Raw genomic sequence first — 21,200 nt, 5'->3', positions numbered from 1 at the left:
GAACATCAGGAATTCCATCCTTGCCCCCCAAGCACAGCATATAAAATCCTAAAAGTCTCCATAGGAAATGGCATTCTGAAACTGAGAGGCCATGACTATCTTTGAAAAGACACTCTTTTATATTCTGAAACAAATGAATTTAGATAACACATTAAAGTAGGGAAATACATGGTTTATATCTGATATAATAATAATGGGGATCCTTTCTATTTTCTATTATTGTCTGCTAGATAAATCCGCTTTTAATGGGAAGCATCTGAGCTCATTTTGTTTTGTCACAGGTACTATGTAGAGTAAGAGACAGTTTTCTCTTCTCTGTGTCTGGTGTGTGGGAGCTGGTGCAAGGCCTTGCCTGCTTTTCATTCTAAGAATTGGGTTCTCATGCTCACAACCACCTATCAATGCCTCCTCTTCTTTTCTGTATTCACAACAGGGTGTAAATTATAATGATGCTATAAACTGCTCCCCCTGCAGGGATGGTGGTTTGATTACTAGGATTGGATTGAAAGATTTAATCTGCTCACCTTCTTTCACTCAGAATTGTCAACATATGCAAGACTGACAGGGATAAGGACAGGTGGGGAGTTTAAGGTGGAAAAAACACTATCTTCTTTGCTCCTCCTGCTGGATCTTGCTCCCAGCTTGTTGCTATGGAGTTAGTGTGGAGTCACAGCTTCGGCCCTGGGTAGCTTCGTTGAAGCTTACATGCACACCTTTGGGGTCACTAGCACATGAAGAAATACAGTCCTCAAATCTGGAAAAGCCCACCTAAGCCTCCTTTCACTTGTTCATGGCTTCAGTTAAAAAATATTGACCCTTCTGCTATTTGTTGTTCTTCTCTTTTCTCTCCCCAATCCACATTCACTTTTTCTAATGATCTCTAGTAGAATATACACTAAACTAGTGGGCTAGACACTATATCTTTAGGTTGATAGAAAAAATAAAACACTCCAAGTATTAGCCTCACTAAAGGTGAACTGAATCTGTGGTCAGGAAGTGATTATTGTAACTCCTTCTTGCTATCCAGTGGCTAAAATTCCACTTTCTAAACTGTACGCCTTTAGTTTGAGGAGATGATCCATGTACCTGTCAGATCCACTGGGTGAGGCGGGGCTGGGGAGCCTCTTACACAAGAGCTGACTTGCATCCTTTCTTGTAAGGAGGTAACGACTCAGAAAGACCTCCGCTGAATTTCGCACGTATCCATTTCAGGAGTAATGAGCCTTTGGAGAAGCAATAAAGCATCTTCCAGCCTTAGTTTTTAAATATGTAAAATGAGCATAGTAAGTGATGAAATAGTTTTGATGATTTATTAATTCGGGGTAATATAAGTAAAGTGGCTGTCACAGTCTTGGTGTAGGGTAGATCTTAATTAATGCCTGCGCCTTCCTCCTGTTGGACTGCATTCTCTGTGAAGATGAGATTTATGTTCTCTGTTCCTCCTGTGGCTTCCCACAGTCCATTAGAGTGATCTACATACAGCAGTTAATGTTTACGGGATGATGCTACCTGATTAATATGGAATTTAGTAAGTGAAGGTAAGCGGTTGGCTGGCCCCAGCCCCCATGGACTTGGCAGTTGTGTGTCTTTCAGAGCAGAAGCACCCGGGGGAAGCCTGATGTCTATTGCAGGCACGAACACTGATGTGTGATTAAAGTTAAGTGCTAACCAGAGAATCCAAGGTTTTTGTTTTATGCTGAGCTTGTGCTATGATCTGATCCTAGTTAGAGTCAGGACGAGGGCAGAACAAATAAGCGACTGAAAGAATTCATTGACTGAGGAGCTATAATCTATAGATTTACGGTGGGAAGGATGCACCTTGATTGATAGAGGAAAACTGCACATGCCCCTCCACAGCAGTGAGGTGTAGGAATAGGACACCCAGAGGCCCTCTGCAAAGACTGCTCAATTTCTGAGCCAGTTGTCAAGCGATGTAAATCATGGAGACCCATGCCGTGTCCTACTCAAAGACGTAAATTAACAAACATAGATGTCAATAAGTGAAATATAGGCATCACATGTAGGAACAGAGGTCATCCAAAGTGTGTGGCAGTGAGAGCTCAGAGGTCAGTGTAGTTTGCTGCTTACGTGTAACTTAGAGCCCTGTATGTTTCAGGCATCTCTACTCGAGGTGGCCCAGGAAGGGAGCTGAGCCCTTCCTTGGATTTTATTTTGACTGATTAATAACATAGACTGGGACGTATGATCTGTAGAGTCTAAGAGTCTCTTTTAAAGGGAGGTCATGGGTTAACCCTAGACCAAGAAAACCCAAACCCAGCAGTTAGGACTCTGTAATACTTGCCCAGTCCTGCAATATTCTAAGGAAGCTTGGCTCCCTCTTGTGGCCTAAAACCATGTGTCCGTTTGTGCTAGCCTCCTTGCGGTGCTAAGGGTAGCCAGTCTTTTGCCACCTGCACCTTGAGCTTTGTAACCTTTTCGTCTGCTTACTATTGGCGGAATGAGAGGCATGGCCCTGGAAAAACGATGGGAGAGACATACCTGGCTTTGTTACCCCTCGTGCTTCCTAACGTGTCCTCTTGTTGAAAGGGAGATGTGGCATCTAACTCACTTTCTGGAAACTCAATGTTTTCATGCTATATTTCTATCAAAGACTCATTTTTTTTCTTACCTCAAGGCATAAATGAATACTAATTTTTAAAAGTCACCATGCAACAAGATTGGTTTTATTTAAAAATTAGAGACCCAATGCACAGAATTTGTGCAAGGGGCTCGGCCCTCGCAGCCCCGCCTTCGTCCGGAAGGTCGTTTGGCTGCCCAGTCTAATTAGCATATTATACTTTTATTATTATAGATGAATTAAAATAATTGAAGCAGTGATTTAATTTGGTTTTTAACGAATGGAACATGAAATAAGAGATCCTTGGAAGGTGGGTGCAGCCCTCAGAAGTGAACCATCAGGAGGACCACAGATATGAAATGCTGAGTAAAGGGATTTATCTAGCTCCCAGTCACTTTACTTTAGCTCACTGTGTTTTTAAAATTTATCTATTAGTTTCTATCATTTAAAATGGAGAGCTTTCATATAAAAACAAAATATAACTTGGATTTCTGGATTCTCAGACAAAAAAAATCAGAAGATGACAAAAGAGAGTCCATATTCCCTCATGGCCACAGTCAATGGAAGCTGAAGATTAGCCAACTATTTCAGAGCAAGGCACATCCTCCATAGCACCACAGACCCCACCACTCCCTGTAGTCTTGCACTTCACCCATTTTCCTCAATTTGTACCTGCTTGACTCCTATGAGATTGAGTTTGTGACTCTGTAGGCTTGCAGCATGTAAGGTTCATTTATATCCTAATTGTGGTGGAACTTTGTGCCCTAGTTTCACAGTACTTTCTTTTTTTAACTGAATAATACCCCAGGGACCCATGTTTAGCCAGAATGGGGAGTGCAGGTCCAATGAGGTACAGTCTTCACAGGGCAGGCTGACCTGAAAGTTTCAGGGAATGAAGCTATGAATGCTCAGGCATCTACCAAAGGAATATACCAAAGTGTAGTTATATTTTGATTTAATGCAGAGTAGCAATACTGTCAAAAAAGACAGCAGAAAGAAAATATAGATTTACCTGTGTTTAGGCTATTTCTGTAAGTGTTCATTCATTTTTACTTATTTATTGATACCATTGGACACATGCTACTTGTGATTTTTTTTTATTATGTCTGAACTCTCTAACTTCTAGGTTGTAATCTTTAGAATACAGATTTCCAACTCTACTTCTTTTCCATTTACTTCTTTTATCTTCATATCATTCCCATTTCCCATAAGAGAAAACACATCACAGTGATTCATGTTTTAGAGCTGCAGGTATTCAAATGAAAGCTTCATCTCTTCACTAGCTGCTGCTTGTTTCTTTTGTTGGTTAGGGCTGGGACCCTGTAAACGTCTTGTTTTCCTCTCTTTAGGATTTAGAATGAGACAGCGCCATGTCCTCATGGAATCCACGGGGCCTGCAGGACACTGCCCGCATTTGGTCGAATCTGCTCCCTGCGAGGACCCGATGTGTTACCGATGGCTGGTATCTGAAGGCATCTGTATCCCAGATCATGGGAAATGTGGCCCAGGACATCGCATCCTGAAGGCTGTCTGCCAGAATGACCGAGGTATGACGCACACAAACACAAGTATGTTCGAAGTGATATCCACCCAGTGGAACAGCAGCAGTCTCTACCAGGTCACTTTCCTGAGGGGGAGAAACAGTCTATTCTAATCTTGAATATGTTTAATTCAAGGGCCACATGCTGCAGAGTAAGCTGCCTTGACTTCATATGGGGCCACATACTTTCTGACAAAAGAACACTATTTGATTCTGCCTAAATGCAATACAGTGAACCTGGAGATTTCACTGAAGCTTTTAATTTATCAAGACATAGAACACAGACATTGCCTGGGTAGTCTTCAATTTATCAGCACAGAACAACTTTTATTTGCTGCTTTGGATGTTCATATGTAACATACTTTTATATAGCTTTTATATATTAGTAACAAATACTACATTGTAAAGATTTCAGGGCTACCACTCCTAAAAAAAATACTGAGCATCTTTTTATTTATATAGCATTAGATTGGAATCAGTTCTAGATGTAATACTAACATTTCTAAAGAACCAGTTATAAATGAAAGTTGTTGAGATTTACAAAACTAGTAACAATAGTGTATTTTCTCTATTGCCAGCCTTCTAGTACAATGGTTATTTGAAGTGAAATGTGATTTAGAAAATATGTAACTGACATAAAAATGAGAAAAGTGACACTTAAAACCTTTATCCAACAGTTAAAAAATTCGGTTTCTTGGAAGAATATTGAGTCTGTCTATTAATCAACTCTACCATGAGAAGCGCATTTGTAATGCTCTCAGTGTGTGGAGTGAAATGTTTTGACTTATGAGATGAAGTAATACATAGAAGGGAAGTCAGAGTGGATTCCGAATGGATATAAACATCTACACAAACTTGACATTCAACAGTGCATTTCCTTGTTTCCTTGTGTGCTTCCCCACCCCTTCTCCTCTCTCTCTCATTGTTCTCTCTTTCCCTCTTCCTTCCTCCTTCCCAGCACTCCCTTCCTCCCCTTTTCTCATCCACATTTCTTTCCTCCTTTTTTATTTCCTCCTTCTCTTTCTCAGTCTTTTTAAAAATTATTGCTGTAATTAGACAAATATAAATCTTATTAGGTGATGTAATTGGTAACCCCTGAAGCCAGGTGGCTGTTTAATTAAATAAAGAGCAACAACAGATTGTATTAGCTCAGTCCTTTTTGACTAAATAGTTAAAACAAATAGTGGCTTTGAATTTTAACAAATCATTTTTGAATTGAGGTAGCATATGTGCAGTTTATTAAGAGAGGCAAATGAGGTCACTTTTGTATTGCTTTCATTTGAATTCAAGAAGAGTAGTATAGAGATTGAGAACCTGGGCTTAAAACTGAGGCTCTAGTGTCAGACAGGTTGGAATTTCAAATCTGCTGCTCAGCTGCTAGATGCTTTCAGGAAAATTATTTAACTGTGGAAACATCCTTTCTTTCTGCTGGAAAGTGGTGATAACAAGCCTGCCACTCATGCTCAGAATGTGAGGGTTCAATAAGTGTTGTAAAAGTGAATAGTGAGGTGCCGGGCACATAACCATTCAAAAAGAAACTATAAGCCTTTTTTTATTTATAATGTACATGTATTAGTTTTCTCTGAGCTGGGAAAATAAAGCAAAAAACATTCCTTTAGAAATAAAAATAATAATGAGGATTAGAATAACCATACTTCTTCCTCCCAACCTCTAGCTGTGGAAACAAGAGAATCATTTCTTAGGTTGAGACACAATATCAAATGACTGTGAGGCTTTGTCATTTCATAGCCCGCATTGCAGACCTGTGATGGTTTGTAATGTCTGTAAGGCTTTGGACTTCTTCACATTTTGTGCTATGCCTTGCACAGGATTGCAGAGTGTGACATTCAGATTTAAAATTAGAGATATATATTTGGTCTTCTTCCCTGTTTCTGGCACAGAGCTCTTAAAATCTGAGGAATTTCCTGAGTGATAAGAGCAATGGAAACATTTTTTGTTATTAAATTTGGTCTCTGGTCTTCCGTTCCTGAAATTGCTTTCATAACGGTGAAATGGTGTCTTATAATTCATACCAAGCCCCTTCCCAACACCACGGGTCTTATATTGAGACTTATGGAAACCATCTAAGAACAGAGCTGGGCCAGAGGAGCCACCGCAAAGAAAGGCTAGAACTTTCCTTTCTGCCCCCTGATTTTCAGGGGAGGAGCGGGGCTGGAGGTTAAATCCATCACCAATGGCCAGTAACTTCGTTCATCATGCCTATGCATTAAAGCCTCCATAAAAACCCAAAAGGATGAGGTTTGGTGAACACATGGAGATTTGGGGAGGGTGGCAAATGGAAGCTCCACACACTTTCCCAAACCTTGCCCTGTGCATCTCTTCCATCTGACTGCTTCTGAGTTATATCCTTTCATAATAAACTAGTGACCGAGTAAGTAAAACAGATTTCCTGAGTTCTGTGAGCTGCTCCAGCAAATTAATGGAACCCAAGGACAGGATCTTGGGATGTATAGCCAGCTGTTCAGAACTGCTGGGGTCCAACCCCAGCAGGTCCAGGGGTTCCCCAAGGTGTGGACGGAGTCGGCGAAGAAGGAATGACACGGAGACAGCATTCAGTTGATCAGCAGCCTAGCCAGGATCTCTAGCCAAGTTCTGGGTCAGGATCTCCAGTGAAGTTCTGGTTAGAACTCCAACCAAGTTCTGGTCAGGATCCCCAACCAAGTTCTGGTGCCGTGTTCTCTCGCTAGGTTCTCCAGCCAGGTTCTATCCAGGTTCTCCAGCCAAGATCTGTAGCCAGGTTCTGTCCACGATCTTTTGCCATGTTCTCTCGCTAGGTTCTCTCTCTAGGTTCTGTCTAGGATCTCCAGCCAAGTCCTGTCTCTAGGTTCTGTGTCTAGGTTCTTCAGCCAGGTTCTCTCGCTAGGATCCGTTTCTAGGTTCTGTTCTGTGTCTAGGTTCTGTCCAAGTTCTGTTGTCTTGTCACATCTGTATTTATACCAGTTGATTTTAATCCTGTCAATTTCTATTCCAAAGGTTAGGGTGTTTCTTATCTCCATTCCAGGGAGTAAAGATTATGTAGCTTAAGAGTGATTGTTCTTAGTTAAAGTGATTAACTACCCGCCTGGCACTTAGTGAAGGGGTTTTATCCACTCCCTAACTTCAGGGGAAAATCCCTACCTGGGGAAACAACCTTTCTCGGAGAGGTGACCTTGGTTAAAACACATAGCGCTAAGGGGAGCAAACATAAGAACAGTATGCCATATATACCAGGTCCCTTGAAACATATGCTGTGCAGATGTTTCTTCTCTGCAGCGACTGTGTCAAGCAGCAAGGATGGACCGGCTCCCGGCACAGAACCACGGGGGTCTGAGGTGGAGGGCGGAGTTATGGGGCTGCGGAATATGATGCTGTCTTCCGGCAGGTAGTGTCAGAATTGAGTTGAATGATAGGACAATCAGCTGGTACAAATCAGAGGCAATGACTTTACCATTCTACAGCAGTTCTAGAGTTTTATTGCTTTTTCCTAGGAAATGACTAATTTTCAGCGTTGATCTCACTCAGTTTCTATGGGGAGAAGTAGGAGTTACTGCTGGTTCATATCGGTTGCATGAATTCTTTGTGTTTTTTAAATACCTGAATGTCTCCATCATTTGTGGGGCAACAGCCATGGTCATGGTTATGAGAACATGCTCGCCTCCTGATGGCTGAAGCAGTCTTCCATCCACTGAGAAACTGAACATGTGGTTTGGTTGCAGTTTCCACAGTGTAGCTGCTATGAGATTTGGGATGATTGATGATAGAAGTTCTACAGAGAAGTATTTTTGTTCAACTTCTCACACATTATTATAGTCTTTCCATAGCTGCAAGATTTGACAGACACTCATATAAATGCTTGGATTGAAAAGGGGATATATATATATATATATATATATATATATATATATATCGTCCCAAATGTCTACACACACTTTGAATAATTATAAAGACAGTGTTTATTAAAATACATTTCATTTTCAAAATTGAGCTATCAGCTGTTAAGGTGTGTATATATATAATTTTGGGGCACCCTGTACATATACTTAGTAAGTCTCCTGTGATTATTTTTTTTGTACCATTTGGTAGTTTTCTTTTCATCTCTCTGAGTTTAATTGTTTCATGAGCTTTTTATTTCAGAATTATTCAGAGTTAAATGGATAAGACCAAAAGAAATGTCTTTCTTTGGATTTTTTTTTTTTTTTAAAGACAGCCTTTTATTAGATCTAGTCAGACTTGAGGCTTGTTACCATTTGGAAGGTAACGTGCTTTGTCGCTCATTTTTAGGCTTAGCATGTTAACTCATGCCAGGTATCCCCATATACCAAAAGAACATTCAACATCCTTGCAATTCAGACTGTGGAATGAAGAGATTTATGCATAGCCACTATCAAGATTCTATAGGCCCAACCGGTGTGGCTCAGTGGTTGAGTGTTAACCTATGAACCAGGAGGTCAAGGTTCAATTCCCGGTCAGGACACATGCCTGGGTTGGGGACTTGATTCCCAGTGTGGGGCATGCAGGAGGCAGCCTATCAATGATTGTCTATCATCATTGATGTGTCTATCTCTCTCTCCCTCTCCCTTCCTCTCTGAAATCAATAAAAATATGTATATTAAAAAAAAGATTCTGTAGGACTTTTGTCAGTGTTTTGTTGGGCATTACTTGAGCCACTAGGAACACATACTTTCCTTCACAGCAGGTTATTCAGACTTAGCTTGAAAATTTCAGAAATACATATTCTATGTCACACTGAAGCCAGGAAGTAAATGGAAATAGCAGTTTGATATACCTAAGATTTGTGGGTCAGAAAATGTGATCGACTTTGGACTACCTAATATCCAAGTAGGTGTCCATGAATTTCTACAACTATCTCTGTAGATTCACTTTGACCCATTCACTACTTTGATTTATTAGTAATACTATCCAATCAGTCTCACTGAAGTTCCTATTTCTCACCCATGCTGGGATTGTGGCAAATAATGTTTTAGTCCTTTGTCAGTGATCTTCGTTTTCAGGAAGACTATTGTATAATATAGATTACATGAATGAGAATTCTGACTTGGAAACTGGTTTCCAGTACTTTGGTGGATCAGCTTTGATTTCTCACTTGTGAACCATATCCTATCAGTATTATGGGCCATTAGAAGTTTACTGATTATAAAGCATTCATAGGTTATGTTCCCTATTTTTCAAAGGAGGCATTTGAAAGTAAAGGGAGCTTGCTGCCAACTGCAAGCCCGACATATTTCTCCCTTAGACTATCAAGTTAATGTATTGTATTTTAAACTATTTTTCTCCAACATGTGACCAGGTCATTGTTGCCAGGTTTCCCTGCCAATTGATATAAAGGTTTACCACTATGTGACATCTTCCCAGAACAGATTGGGAAAACCCACATAATGCCAAATCAGTGGATGGTGTTCCAGTGGCCACTCTATATCATCTTTCATGTCTCCATCATGCAAAGTGGGTGATAGTGCAGGGTCATTGGATAAACACCAGACTGCTGGAGCTATCAAACCCTGATACTCACCACATGCTGCTCTATAATTTGCTAAAAAGCTGTCTTGAAAAAAAAACAAGTGTTTGTATGTTTAACCAAACATCTTTATTTAGAGATAACCCACTATAAATTCTGCCCTTGTAGAAAGCAAATGCCCACACTGGTGAAGAGCACAATACATCAGGAAGAATGTTAGAATGCTCACATGTTCAGAGGTACGTGGAGCTCAAGTTCAAGGTTTCTTATTTCTCACAATTGCACTAGACCTTTCCAGATATTTTTCTACATTTGCACAGGAAGCATGAGGAATGATTTCTTATCATTAAAGTGACTTTGCTTTTTAGGTCAGAGGCATTTTTCTACGAGTACCTGCTTTGCATCATTAACCTTGAATAATCCAAAAATATGATCTTTAATCTTGACTAAAATGGCATGTGTTTATAAGCTCTAACAAAATAAGAACCCTTTAAAGGATAACTTGAATTGGTGAGATGTACTCTAGAATAATTATTTACTTGAGTTGCACTAAATTTTTGGTTAACATAGATAAATCTATGATTAAAGAGAGTCAGAAGTTTTGTTTTGTTTTGCTTGTTTGTTTTTATTATTTTTAAAATTTTAAAATGTTAATAAATTTATTGGAATGACATTGCTTAATAAAATTATATAGGTGTCAGGTGTACAACTCTATAGTACATCGTATGTATATTATATTATGTGATCATCACCCCAAATCAAGTCTCCTTCCATCACCATTTATCCCTCCTTTACCCTCTTCTACCATCCCCCACCCTATTTCATTTGATAATCACCAAACAGTTGTCTGTGTCTATGAGTATTTTTTTCTTAATCTCTTCATCCCTTTCACACACACACACACACACACACACACACACACACACTTACACCTAATCCCCTCCCTTCTGACAGCTGTCAGTCTGTTCTCTATCTATGCATCTGTTTCTATTTTGTTTGTTAGTTTATTTTGTTCATTAGATTCCACATATAAGTGAAATCCTATGGTACTTGTCTTTCTCTGACTGATTTACTTTACTTAGTATAATATTCTTCAGGTCCCTCCTAACTGTCAAAAAAGGTAAGATTTCCTTCTTTTTTATAGCTGAGTGGTATTCCATTGAGTAACTGTACCACAGCTTTTTATCCACTCATCTCCTGATGGGCATTGGGCTGTTTCCAGATCTTAGCTATTGTAAATAATGCTACAATGAACATAGGGGTAGATATATTCTTTCAAATTAGTGCTTTAGGATTCTTTGTTTTAATTCCCAGAAGTGGTATCACTAGGTCATAGACAATTCCGTTTTCAATTTTTGAAGTAACTCCATACTGCTTTCCACAGTGGCTGTACCAGTCTGCATTCCTGTCAACAGTGCACGAAAATTCCCTCTTCTCCACATCCTCAACAACACTTGCTGTTTGTTGATTTATTGATAATAGTCATTCTGACAGTGGTGAGGTGATATCTTATTGTGGTTTGAATTTGCATTTCTATGATGAATAGTAATATTGAGCATCTTTTCCTGTTTATTGGCCATTTGTATGTCCTCTTTCAAGAAGTGTTTATTCAGGTTCTTGGCCCATGTTCTAATTGGTTTGTTTGTGCTTTTTTTTTGTTTTGTTTTGTTTTTTTGGTGTTGATTTGTGTAAGTTATTTAGAAGTTTTGGATATTAACCCCTTACCAGATGTATCATTGCCAAATATGTTCTCCCAATTGGTAGGTTGTTTTTTCATTTTGTTGATGGTTTCACTTGCTGTGCAAAAACGTTTTAGTTTGATATATTCCCATTTGCTTATTTTTTCTTTTGTTTCCCTTGCCCAAGGTGATATATCAGAAAAAAGTATTGCTATGAGAAATGTCAGAGATTTTACTGCCTATGTTTTCTTCTAGGATTTTTATTGTTTTGAATCTAATATTTAAATATTTAAGCCATTTTGTGTTTATTCTTGTGTATGGTATAAGAAGGTAGTCTAGTTTCATTTTTTGCATATATTTGTCCAATTTTCCCAACACATATATTGAATAGACTATCTTTATCCCATTGTATATTTTTGAATCCTTTATGAAATATTAATTGCCAATATAGGAATGGTTTTATTTTTGGGCTCTCTATTCTATTCCACTGATCTATAATATCTGATTTTATATCAGTACTATGCTGTTTTGATTATTATGGCCTTGTAGTATAGTTTGACATCAGATAGCATGATTTTTCCAGCTTTGTTCTTTCTCAAGATTGCTAAGGCTATTTGGGGTCTTTTTTGGTTCCATATACATTTTTGGAATATCTGTTCTATATCTGTGAGATATGCCATTGGAATTTTAATATAAATTTTATTGAATTTATAGATTGCTTTTGGTAGTATGCACATTTTAAGGATGTTAGTTGTTCCTATCCATGAACATGGTATATACTGCCACTTATTTGTATCCTCTTCAATTTTCTACTTCAGTTTCTTAATAATTTTCTGAGTACAGATATTTTACATTATCCTTGGTTAAATTTATTCCTATGTACTTTATTTTATTTTTGGTTCAATTATAAGTGGGATTGTTTTCTTAGTTTCCCTTTCTGATGGTTCATTATTAGTGTATAAACATGCAACTGATTTCTGGATATTTATTTTGTATCCTGCTACTGGTGGAATCTGTAGGGATTTCTATTTAAAGTATCCTGTCTTCTGCAAATGATGACAGTTTTACTTCTTCCTTTCCAATTTGGATGCCCTTTATTTCTTCTTCTTTTGTGATTGCTATGGCTAGGACTTCCAGTACTGTGTTGAATAAGAATAGTGAAAGCAGCCATTTCTGTCTTGTTTTTTATCTTAAGGGAAGCATTTTTAATTTTTGCCCATTAAGTATGATGTTGGTTGTGCATTTGTCATATATGGCCTTTATTATGTTGAGGTATGTTCCCTCTATTCCCACTTTGCTGAGAGTTTTTATCATAAATAGGCGCTGGATTTCATCAAAGGCTTTTTCTGCATCTTTACTTTTCGTCACTTGTAATATTTCCTGCTAAGCCCTTCTGGCCTGAGATATTTTTGTTGAGAAATTAGCGGAGAGTGTTTTGGTTGCTTCCTTGTAGGTAACTAACTGCCTTTTTCTTGCTGCTTTTAAAATTCTCTCTTTGTCTTTACTTTTTGCCAGTCTAATTATGATGTGTCTTGGTGTGGGCCTCTTTGGATTCATCTACTTTGGGATTCTTTGTGATTCTTGGATTGTGAGTCTTTTTCCCCCCACCAGGTTAGGAAAGTTTTCAGTCATTATTTTATCAAATAGTTTCTTGATCCCTTGCTCTCTCTTTTCTTCTTTAGGTACCCCTATGATGTGGTTGTTGTTACACTTCATGTTTTCCCAAAGGCTTATAAACTATCCTAATTTATGAAATTTTTTAATCATATTGCAGCTCTGATTGGTTTTCTGCTATGATGTCTTCCATATTGCTGATTGGATCCTCTGCTTCATCCAACCTACTGTTGATTCTGTCTTGTGTATTCTTCATTTTACTGGTTAATTTTATGGGTTCTGTGTTCTTTATTATGCTTGCTATCTCTTTGTTGAACTGCTCACTGAGTTTCTTGAACATCCTTATAACCATTACTAGAGGCCCAGGACATGAAATTGGTGCATGGGGTGGTGGGGGAAAGGGTCTCCTCAGCCCAGCTTGCACCCTCTCCAATCTGGAACCCCTTGGGGGATGTCTGACTGCCAGTTTAGGCCCGATCATGGGTATTGGGCTAAACCGGCAGTCAGACATCCCTCTCACAATCCTGGACTGCTGACTCCTAATCGCTCACCTGCCTGCCTGCCTGGTCGCCCCTAACCGCCCCCCCTCTGCTGGCCTGATCGCCCTTCAAAGCCTCGGCGTGCGAGCCTGATTGCCCCTAACTGCCCCCCCTGCTGACCTGGTTGCTCCCCAACTGCACCCCCTCTGCTGGCCTGGTCTCTCCTAACTGCCTCCACACCCCCACTGGCCTGGTCGCCTCTTACTGCCACCCCTGCCAGCCTGGTCACCCCTCACGCCGCCCCCCCGCCCCACTGGCCGGGTCACCCCATGCAGCCTGCTGTTCAGTCGTTTGGTCATCCCTCACTAACCCCCCTGCCAGCCTGGTTGCCCCATGCAACTTGCTTGTTCAGTCATTTGGTCATCCCTCACTAATCCTCCTGCCAGCCTGGTTATAGGCAACCATCTTTTGAGGGCATGAGGGTTAATTTGCATATTACCTCTTTATTATATAGGATTTTGAACTCTATAACTGGTAAATTACTTGCCTTCATTTTATTTACTCTTTTTTTTTTTTTTTTTTTTTTTTTTTAGAGAATTCTCCTGTTCTTTCATTTGAGGACTGTTTATTGGTCTCTTCCTTTTGACTGCCTCTTTGTGTTTGTTTCTATGTATTAGGTAGATATCTATGACTCCCAGTCTTGGTAGAATAGCCTTATGTTGTAGGTGTCCTATGGGACCCAGTGGCACAGGTTCCTTAATCACCTGAGCTGGGTGCTTCAGGAATGGCCTCCTGTTGTAATTGAGCCTTACTTTCTATTGGCCTGTTTGTGCATGACATTGACATTCAGGCTGACTGACTGTGAGGACCCTTATCTCAGTATGGAGGCTGCTGTGCAGGTGCTGACCACACAAAGTGGAATTTGCCGTGGCAGGGTTCGGAACCTGCCAAGATCTCTCATTGGATGTGCTGCTTGTGAAGTTAATCAGATCCTCCTCTGATGTTGTCTGAAGATGGCCACTGGATGTGTTGGTACTGGAGCCCCTTGGGAGGGACTCTGGTGCAGGCCAATGTCAGATGTTACCTGTGACTGGCCCTTGGCAACCTGTTTGGAGCTACAAAGTTATCCAGTTTGTGGCTGCCTCTCCTGTACCTGGGTGTACAGAGGAAGGACTAAGCTTCACACCAAGGTCAGCTTTTATCAGCACCTGACCAGAGGTCAGACCAGCAAATGTCCCAAGGTACCTTGACATTCATATCTACCTGCCTTTGCTATTGGCTTCTTGTTAGGCCCAGTCACTGAAAGAGCCTGTGGTGCTACTCAAATTGCATGATGTAGGTGCTAAGTGAGTCATCAGGTAGGGGCGAATGAGTTCATCAAATTGATATAGGTTCAAACTCAGTGCCAGTGCTGGGTCTGAGGCCACTCAGTAAATGTCTCAGGGTATACCAAGTCTAAATGCCTCCTGCTGGGTGCTCACACACCTTTGTGGTGGAGTGAGCTCTCAGGGAGTCATCAGGGTGAGCCAGCAGAATTTATTAGGCTCAAACCAATATTTGGCCATGTAAAGGGACGGTTCTGCACTGCTTGGGCACGCAAGGGAATAATGGCCTTTATTCAAGGGCCATACAACTCTGTCTGACCTTAATTCTGCCAGGAGTTGGGAGAATAGGACTAGGGGTTGTCCCATGAGGTCAAGTTGCTAGTCGGGCTTAGGGGAAGTTGAGGGCTGTGCCCATCCCTAGAGCCACACAACTCAGTCTGCCCGGGTTTCTGCCCAGACCTCAGCAAGGCGTAGCCACCAGAAGTCAGGCGTGTGTGGCTGTCGAGATCCCAGAGAGTGGAGCTAGTGGATCTCCCATGAGGAGGAGGTGCCAGTTAGTTTTACAGGATAGTGGGAGGAAATGGCCTCCACCCCAAAGCCACACAACTCAATCACTGACACCACCTGAGTCTTCCCATAACTCTAAACCCTAGTTCAGGCAGCTGACTCCTCAGCAGGATGAAAGCTCTACAGGGTGTGGCTACAGGGAGTCTAGATGGTAGAGCTATTGCTTTCCCTGGGGATGGGGTGGTGCCAATAGAGGGGAGTGCTCCACCAAGAAAGATGGTGTCTACAATGTGAGAGAGTGATTCCTCAAAGGCATCCTGGTGCTGTCCTTTCAGCGTTCTCCCCAGAGCCACAAACCCCAGTCTCCTCTCCCAACTTTAGTCCACTCCACCCTCCCTCTGCTGGAACCGAGGGTGTGTGACTGTGAATCTGATTTTGTGTGTTGTACCTTAAAGAGAGCATCTGTGTCTCTAGCAGACTTCTGTCTCTCCCTGGCATCTCTCCCTGATGGACAGAATCCCTGCCGATTTTTACAGCCAGGTGTTAGTACCTTTTCCCAGCTCTGGTGTTTCAGGATGGGGAGCCTGGCTTGTGTAAGACCCCAGGGTTCTCAGGGGGAACCCTTTCAGCTGAGCTATTCTTCCAGTTTCTCAGCCACCACCCATGGGAGTGGGGACTGCTCTTTTTGTGTCTCTGTCCTTCCTACCAGTCTCCATGTGGCTTCTTCAGTGAATTCTTCTCTTCTGCTAGTCTTCCATTGGTTATTGCCATCGATTGCTCTATATTTTAGTTTTAACCACACGTTGGTCCTAGGTGGAGGTGAGTGAGTATAACAGTCACCTGCTTTGCCACCATCTTGGATCCCTGTTTTTTATCTTTAAATCTCAAGAAATCTTTGATTCACTTGTGAGAATAAAGTCAAACTCCATTCAAATAAGTTACTTATTAAAATATTTTGTGATCCATAAAAATTTTAAATGGAACTTCTTTTATGTTTTCAAGTTATTATTTTCTAAGCCCTTTGATCATGTTGTATCCTGTCTTGGTCAACAAGCACTGATTTACTTTTCTGTATATCTATCCATTTTTCTTTTTCTTACCAGACTTTTTAACTGCTATTTCAGCACAATATTTATTTTCTTTTATTTTAGGAAGAATGAAGAATAAGTTATTTAGCAGGGTTTTTTTTTTTTTTTTTTTGCCACACAAGTATATCCCTGTAGTGACTCAACCTATTAGAGGCATTACAAAATCAGAACCATCACAGAGAATACAAAGCCTCTCTCTAAAATACTAGTACAATTCCAATATGAAGTTTCTAAACGTTTTGAGCAATGGTACCTTGGTTGAAATAAGTATGATGTTTATTAAAATGTGCATTTTGGCAGGGATAATTGTAATTGGGGTATATTTTTTTTTAAAAAAGTGTCATTTTCTTATAAATTATTTTTTTTATGCTTTGTTTCTTTCTTGTTTCTTTATTTAGTAGGGAAAAAGCTTACATTTGTGTCTACATAAGGTTTGGGGATCTTAGAACTATATTGCCAAGTGTTCAGAGGGAGCAAAAGAGAGGAGAATAAATATTTTATATTTGCAATGCAAATTCAGATAAAGAGCTTCTGGGAGTAGACCATCACATACTGTTGTTTCCTGTCCAGATCCTCTTGGCCTTTTAATATTTCTGTGAATGTCAGCCTGACATTCCACTGATACCACCTGCATATCTTTGCCTAAGGAATTTAAGATTAAAGATTAAAATATTTAGATTATATCTTTCCAAGGGAGAAATAATAGTCTCTCATAAGAGCTCATTCAATATTTTGAACAACCTTCACTATTTATCAGTTATTTGTAATATCTGAAGGGCTTCAATATACTGTTTCTGTCCTTCCTCTGGAAACAAAAACAGTGTTGAATCCCATTTCCCCCCAGTTAGGCAATACCAGTAATTTATACCATCCTCTTGAGTCTTGTTTTCCAACAGTTTGAGTCATTTTATGACTCTCAAGAGAGGACTACATTATTCATATTTTCATTTTGAACTGGATTCCGAGTGTATTGGATGTTTCTTAATAAGAACAAGAGGATCATCCTCTTTTGAAAGTTAAGGGGATTATTTCTTTGGGAAAATTGATTTTTAAGTGTTTGGGGAACATGTTGCTCTGTTTCCTTTGTACTCGATCAGTGGTTCTAAACTGCAGTGTGTATCAGAATCACCCAGAGGGATTGTAGAAACACATATTTCTGCCCTCACTATGAAGTTTCTGATTCAGTAGGTCTGGGATGGGCTCAAGAATTTGTGTGTCTAACAATTTCCTAAGTGATACTGATGATGCTGGTCCAGCCAGGGACCATACTTGCAGGAACACTGTTCTGAGCAGTAGGGGGCCTAAAGGCAGAATTATAATAGTGCATAACAAAACTAGGCTGGGACAATGAAAGGCATGTCTTACACTGAGTCAGATTACACAGGACTATTGACTCTAATCTGTTGTTGTTTTTGTTTCCTGCTGGGAAAGTTATTCTTGAAATCCATGAAATATATTACTGTCTTTCCAGAAGCAAGCAGGGAGTAAATATTCTTTTTTTTATTATTGTTACCTAGATGACTTACTAGAAGATCAAATAATGGAAAGCAATAATGTAGTCTTACTGAAACAGAGGACACACAATGTGTGAGATGAGTTATTTAGGTTTAAAGGAGGGAATTTTCATTTTCAGCAAGCTCTCTTTTGCAGACCACCAGCTGGTAGCAGTTAGGTGTCAGTGTTCTTACCGAAGGAAGTGTGGTGATGACACATGCATTGTATTACATTTTGAAATGAGCCTGACATTGCAGTTGAAAGTGCCAATAAGATAAGGCTGCTATTCACACAACAGGAATCAGACCGCAAAGGAGATTAAATTTGAGAGTTCCTGTAGCCACTTCCCTCATTCCTTTTCATTTAGACATCTTGCAGTGAAATTAAAGGTGAAACTTTAATAATGCTTGGCAAGGAGGGAATCCAAAAGAGAAAAATAGAGACTTGTTCTAATCAGTTTCCCCATTTATGTTTGAATGGAAGGTGGGGAGCAGACATAAACTGGTGAATCAATTTAAATGCTAAAGGGAGAGGAACTGTAATACAGTTTTTAATGTATTTACTGTATGTTGTCTGTCGATAAAGAGGTATTGTATTTTGAATTATTCCTTTTTCCACTCTGTTACATATCTAGACATCACAAGATAGCTTTACCTTTTTTTTTTCTTTTACTGGAGATTCCTAGACAAATTGCTGTATTCACATCACTACCCCAACAGTAATTTACAGCTAGACTAAGTATAGTCCAATCTTTTCATATTTCAACACTTAGAAATAGCTTAGAGGAAATTGCTTCCTGAGTGTGTCTATGCCTTGCCTAGAAAGGCTGTCTCCTCTTTCCATCTCTTCGGAAATTTTCACTAGGCAGTCCATTTTCTGTTCCCATCCCATGTGATTCAAAAAGAAAAATGAACCATAGATTGTACTCATACTTCAAAATGTAGTTTATATGATTAAATGGTCCACTCAACCTTTCAGTGGGAGTTAAAGTAAGATTGTCACCTTTGTCATTACCTTTAACTTCCCTCTCGTTTATTCTCTAAGTTTTTCTATTCCATTGTGTATTCTGGTAGTGTTATTAACAGGAATTAGTTACAGTATTAGTCTCAGGGATATAGTTTTGTTTTCTCATTCTGAAATTCATTTAAATATGGTATTTGGTTGTTTTAGCTGATAACTCCTGAAATAATACCTCCCCTGTTTCCTGCTATATAGACTTCTCATGTGTGTCTATGTGGACATTCGATGTAGCTCATTTCATACTGAGTTGAGTGTCTGCAATGCCCAAAGAATTATATTTTCTATGGAGATAATATCTAAGAAGTAGAAATTTTTTTTGAGAACATCATACATTTTTTTAAAGACACGTGAACTGAAGGGGAAAATGTGTCTTAAGTTAATTCAGAGATACTTTAAGACCTTGATACTTTCTTACTCCATAGGTAAATTCCAGTCATCAACAAGCACCAAGGAAATCCATACCTCACAATAAGTCCTACTTTTTCTCCAAAATCATGTCCATGTTGTTCCCATGTCTGAGACGCTCATCCTCCTCTTCTTCCTTTGGCTAATTCTTACTCATCCTTTAAAATCTTGGATTAATGTCTTTCAGAAAAACATCCTTCCACTCTCACTCTACATCTCCTAAGGTGGGCTGGAATCTCAAATGTTATAGTCAATTGTGATAGTCAGTTATGATAATTCAATTTCTATTATGGATGATTGGTTCAGAAATGTGTTAGGTTCAGTCTTTTTAGCCAACAAGCTGTGAGAAGAGGTACATGGTCAGGGAAGGGATTTGTGTTAGTTGCTGCTGTGATCCATTGTAAGATCTATAGGTTATGTGGCTTTGGAATAAAGACATTATCATGTACAGTAGGACAGAGATGTAAAGACATTCTGGGTCCTGGAAGACATTGCTAAATCCCTAAATTAACAGTAATTTCCTTATTGTAAAAGCCAGTTTCTATCAGAGTTTATATGAGCTGCTACAGAAATCATCCTAATAGAGTGCCTGTCTTCTGTGTTCTCATTACATTCTGTGATTCAGTTATCACATTATACTGAAATTGTCTGCTAATTTGTCTATTTTTCTCATTTTACTCAACTTCTCCAGGGCAGAGACCTTGACTCATTTATCATTTTATTCTTGGCACGATATGCCAGAGTATCTGGTATATTTGAATGTACTCAATAAATATTTATGAAACTTAAAATAGTTATTTCAACTGATTTGCCCAACAGCCCAATTGGAAATTATTATTCCAACTTTATTGATGAGGACATTGTAAGTCAGAGACATTGACAGCCCAAAGTCACCCAACTTGTAAATTCTAACACAGAATTTTGAACTTTAGACTTAGGAGTCCAAACCAGTGCTTATTCTACTTTATGAATCTCAGCAAATGCATATCACATGTACCAACAATTACATGTCTCACACCCAGGCAGTGACATTCATTAGTTAAGATGCTATTTTTTTTTAAGTGAGACTTGGCCTGAGATTTACTGTTATTGCAACCACTGCCAACTGACTGGTGTAGGTACAAACAATGAAACCCATTTCTAATGGCACACTAATAACTTTACTTCTCTTTTTCTTGGTGGGGAGGGGGGGAGAGAGAGAGATTGCTGGGTACAATGAAAACATTGTACAAAGCCCATACATGTTTCCTTCTGGTGCAAAGCACATTTGAGTTAGATATATTGTACTTATTATCCACTTTTTGCTGGTAACTTTAGTTATAACCTTGATTGTATTCAGACAGCTAAACAGTGTGGAGTTTATTCATCAGACTGGATTGGGAGTAGAGAGAGAAGCAGATTCTCTGAAAAAGGGAATGATATGAAACCAAAAAGGAAGGTCGGAGACAGCTATTTAGGGACAAGTAGCTTTTCACTCCTTTGTAGTAGAGGCAGGTCCACAGGGAGGAATGCAAAGACAGAACCACGAATAACACCATAAAATGAAGGTTGAGAGAGTTTGGTAAACAGCGAGAAAATTCTGTACACAAAAGTGGCCCTTCATATTACATCAGAGTTTTTAAACATATACTTGGTGATTCATTGAGAAGAAGATGCAATTTTCCTGTGACATACATTCTAGAAGGCAAACAGGAAGAAATTAAAAGATAACAACTTCTGGCTATACATGTGAATATATGCTCCATTTTATCTCACGAAGGTGACGAGAATTATGAGCCCAATGTCACTGAACACACTTACGCAGAGGCTGGGGACCTCACAGCGTGACTGCGGTGGAAGCCCACTTAGAGGAATCTGTAGAGCCTCTATTGCCATTTGGATAGGACGATTTTGCATGGCTCTTGATCTTCCTGCATTTGAGGATGCTTAGCATCTCTGGTTCTCCCCATAAAATGTCAGGTGTGTGTTCTACTCATTTTGTCAGCTCCCAATGGT

The 21,200-nt window shown here is 39.6% G+C and overlaps 1 protein-coding gene across 1 annotated transcript in view; it reads left to right on the top strand.

The window, feature by feature from the left end:
* THSD7B (thrombospondin type 1 domain containing 7B) overlaps nucleotides 1–21,200 on the top strand; it is an 838,394-nt gene that overhangs the window by 368,488 nt on the left and 448,706 nt on the right. The window contains exon 7 of the mRNA XM_070423466.1: nucleotides 3,928–4,125. Within this exon, the coding sequence (XP_070279567.1) occupies nucleotides 3,928–4,125 (198 nt within the window). The remainder of the gene's footprint in view (nucleotides 1–3,927; nucleotides 4,126–21,200) is intronic.

Source organism: Myotis yumanensis, unplaced genomic scaffold, assembly GCF_028538775.1.
Source record: "Myotis yumanensis isolate MYYU_CA2020_CCGP unplaced genomic scaffold, mMyoYum1.0.hap1 SCAF_8, whole genome shotgun sequence".
NCBI lineage: Eukaryota > Metazoa > Chordata > Mammalia > Chiroptera > Vespertilionidae > Myotis > Myotis yumanensis.
This window is presented reverse-complemented; position numbering and strand designations above follow the sequence as displayed.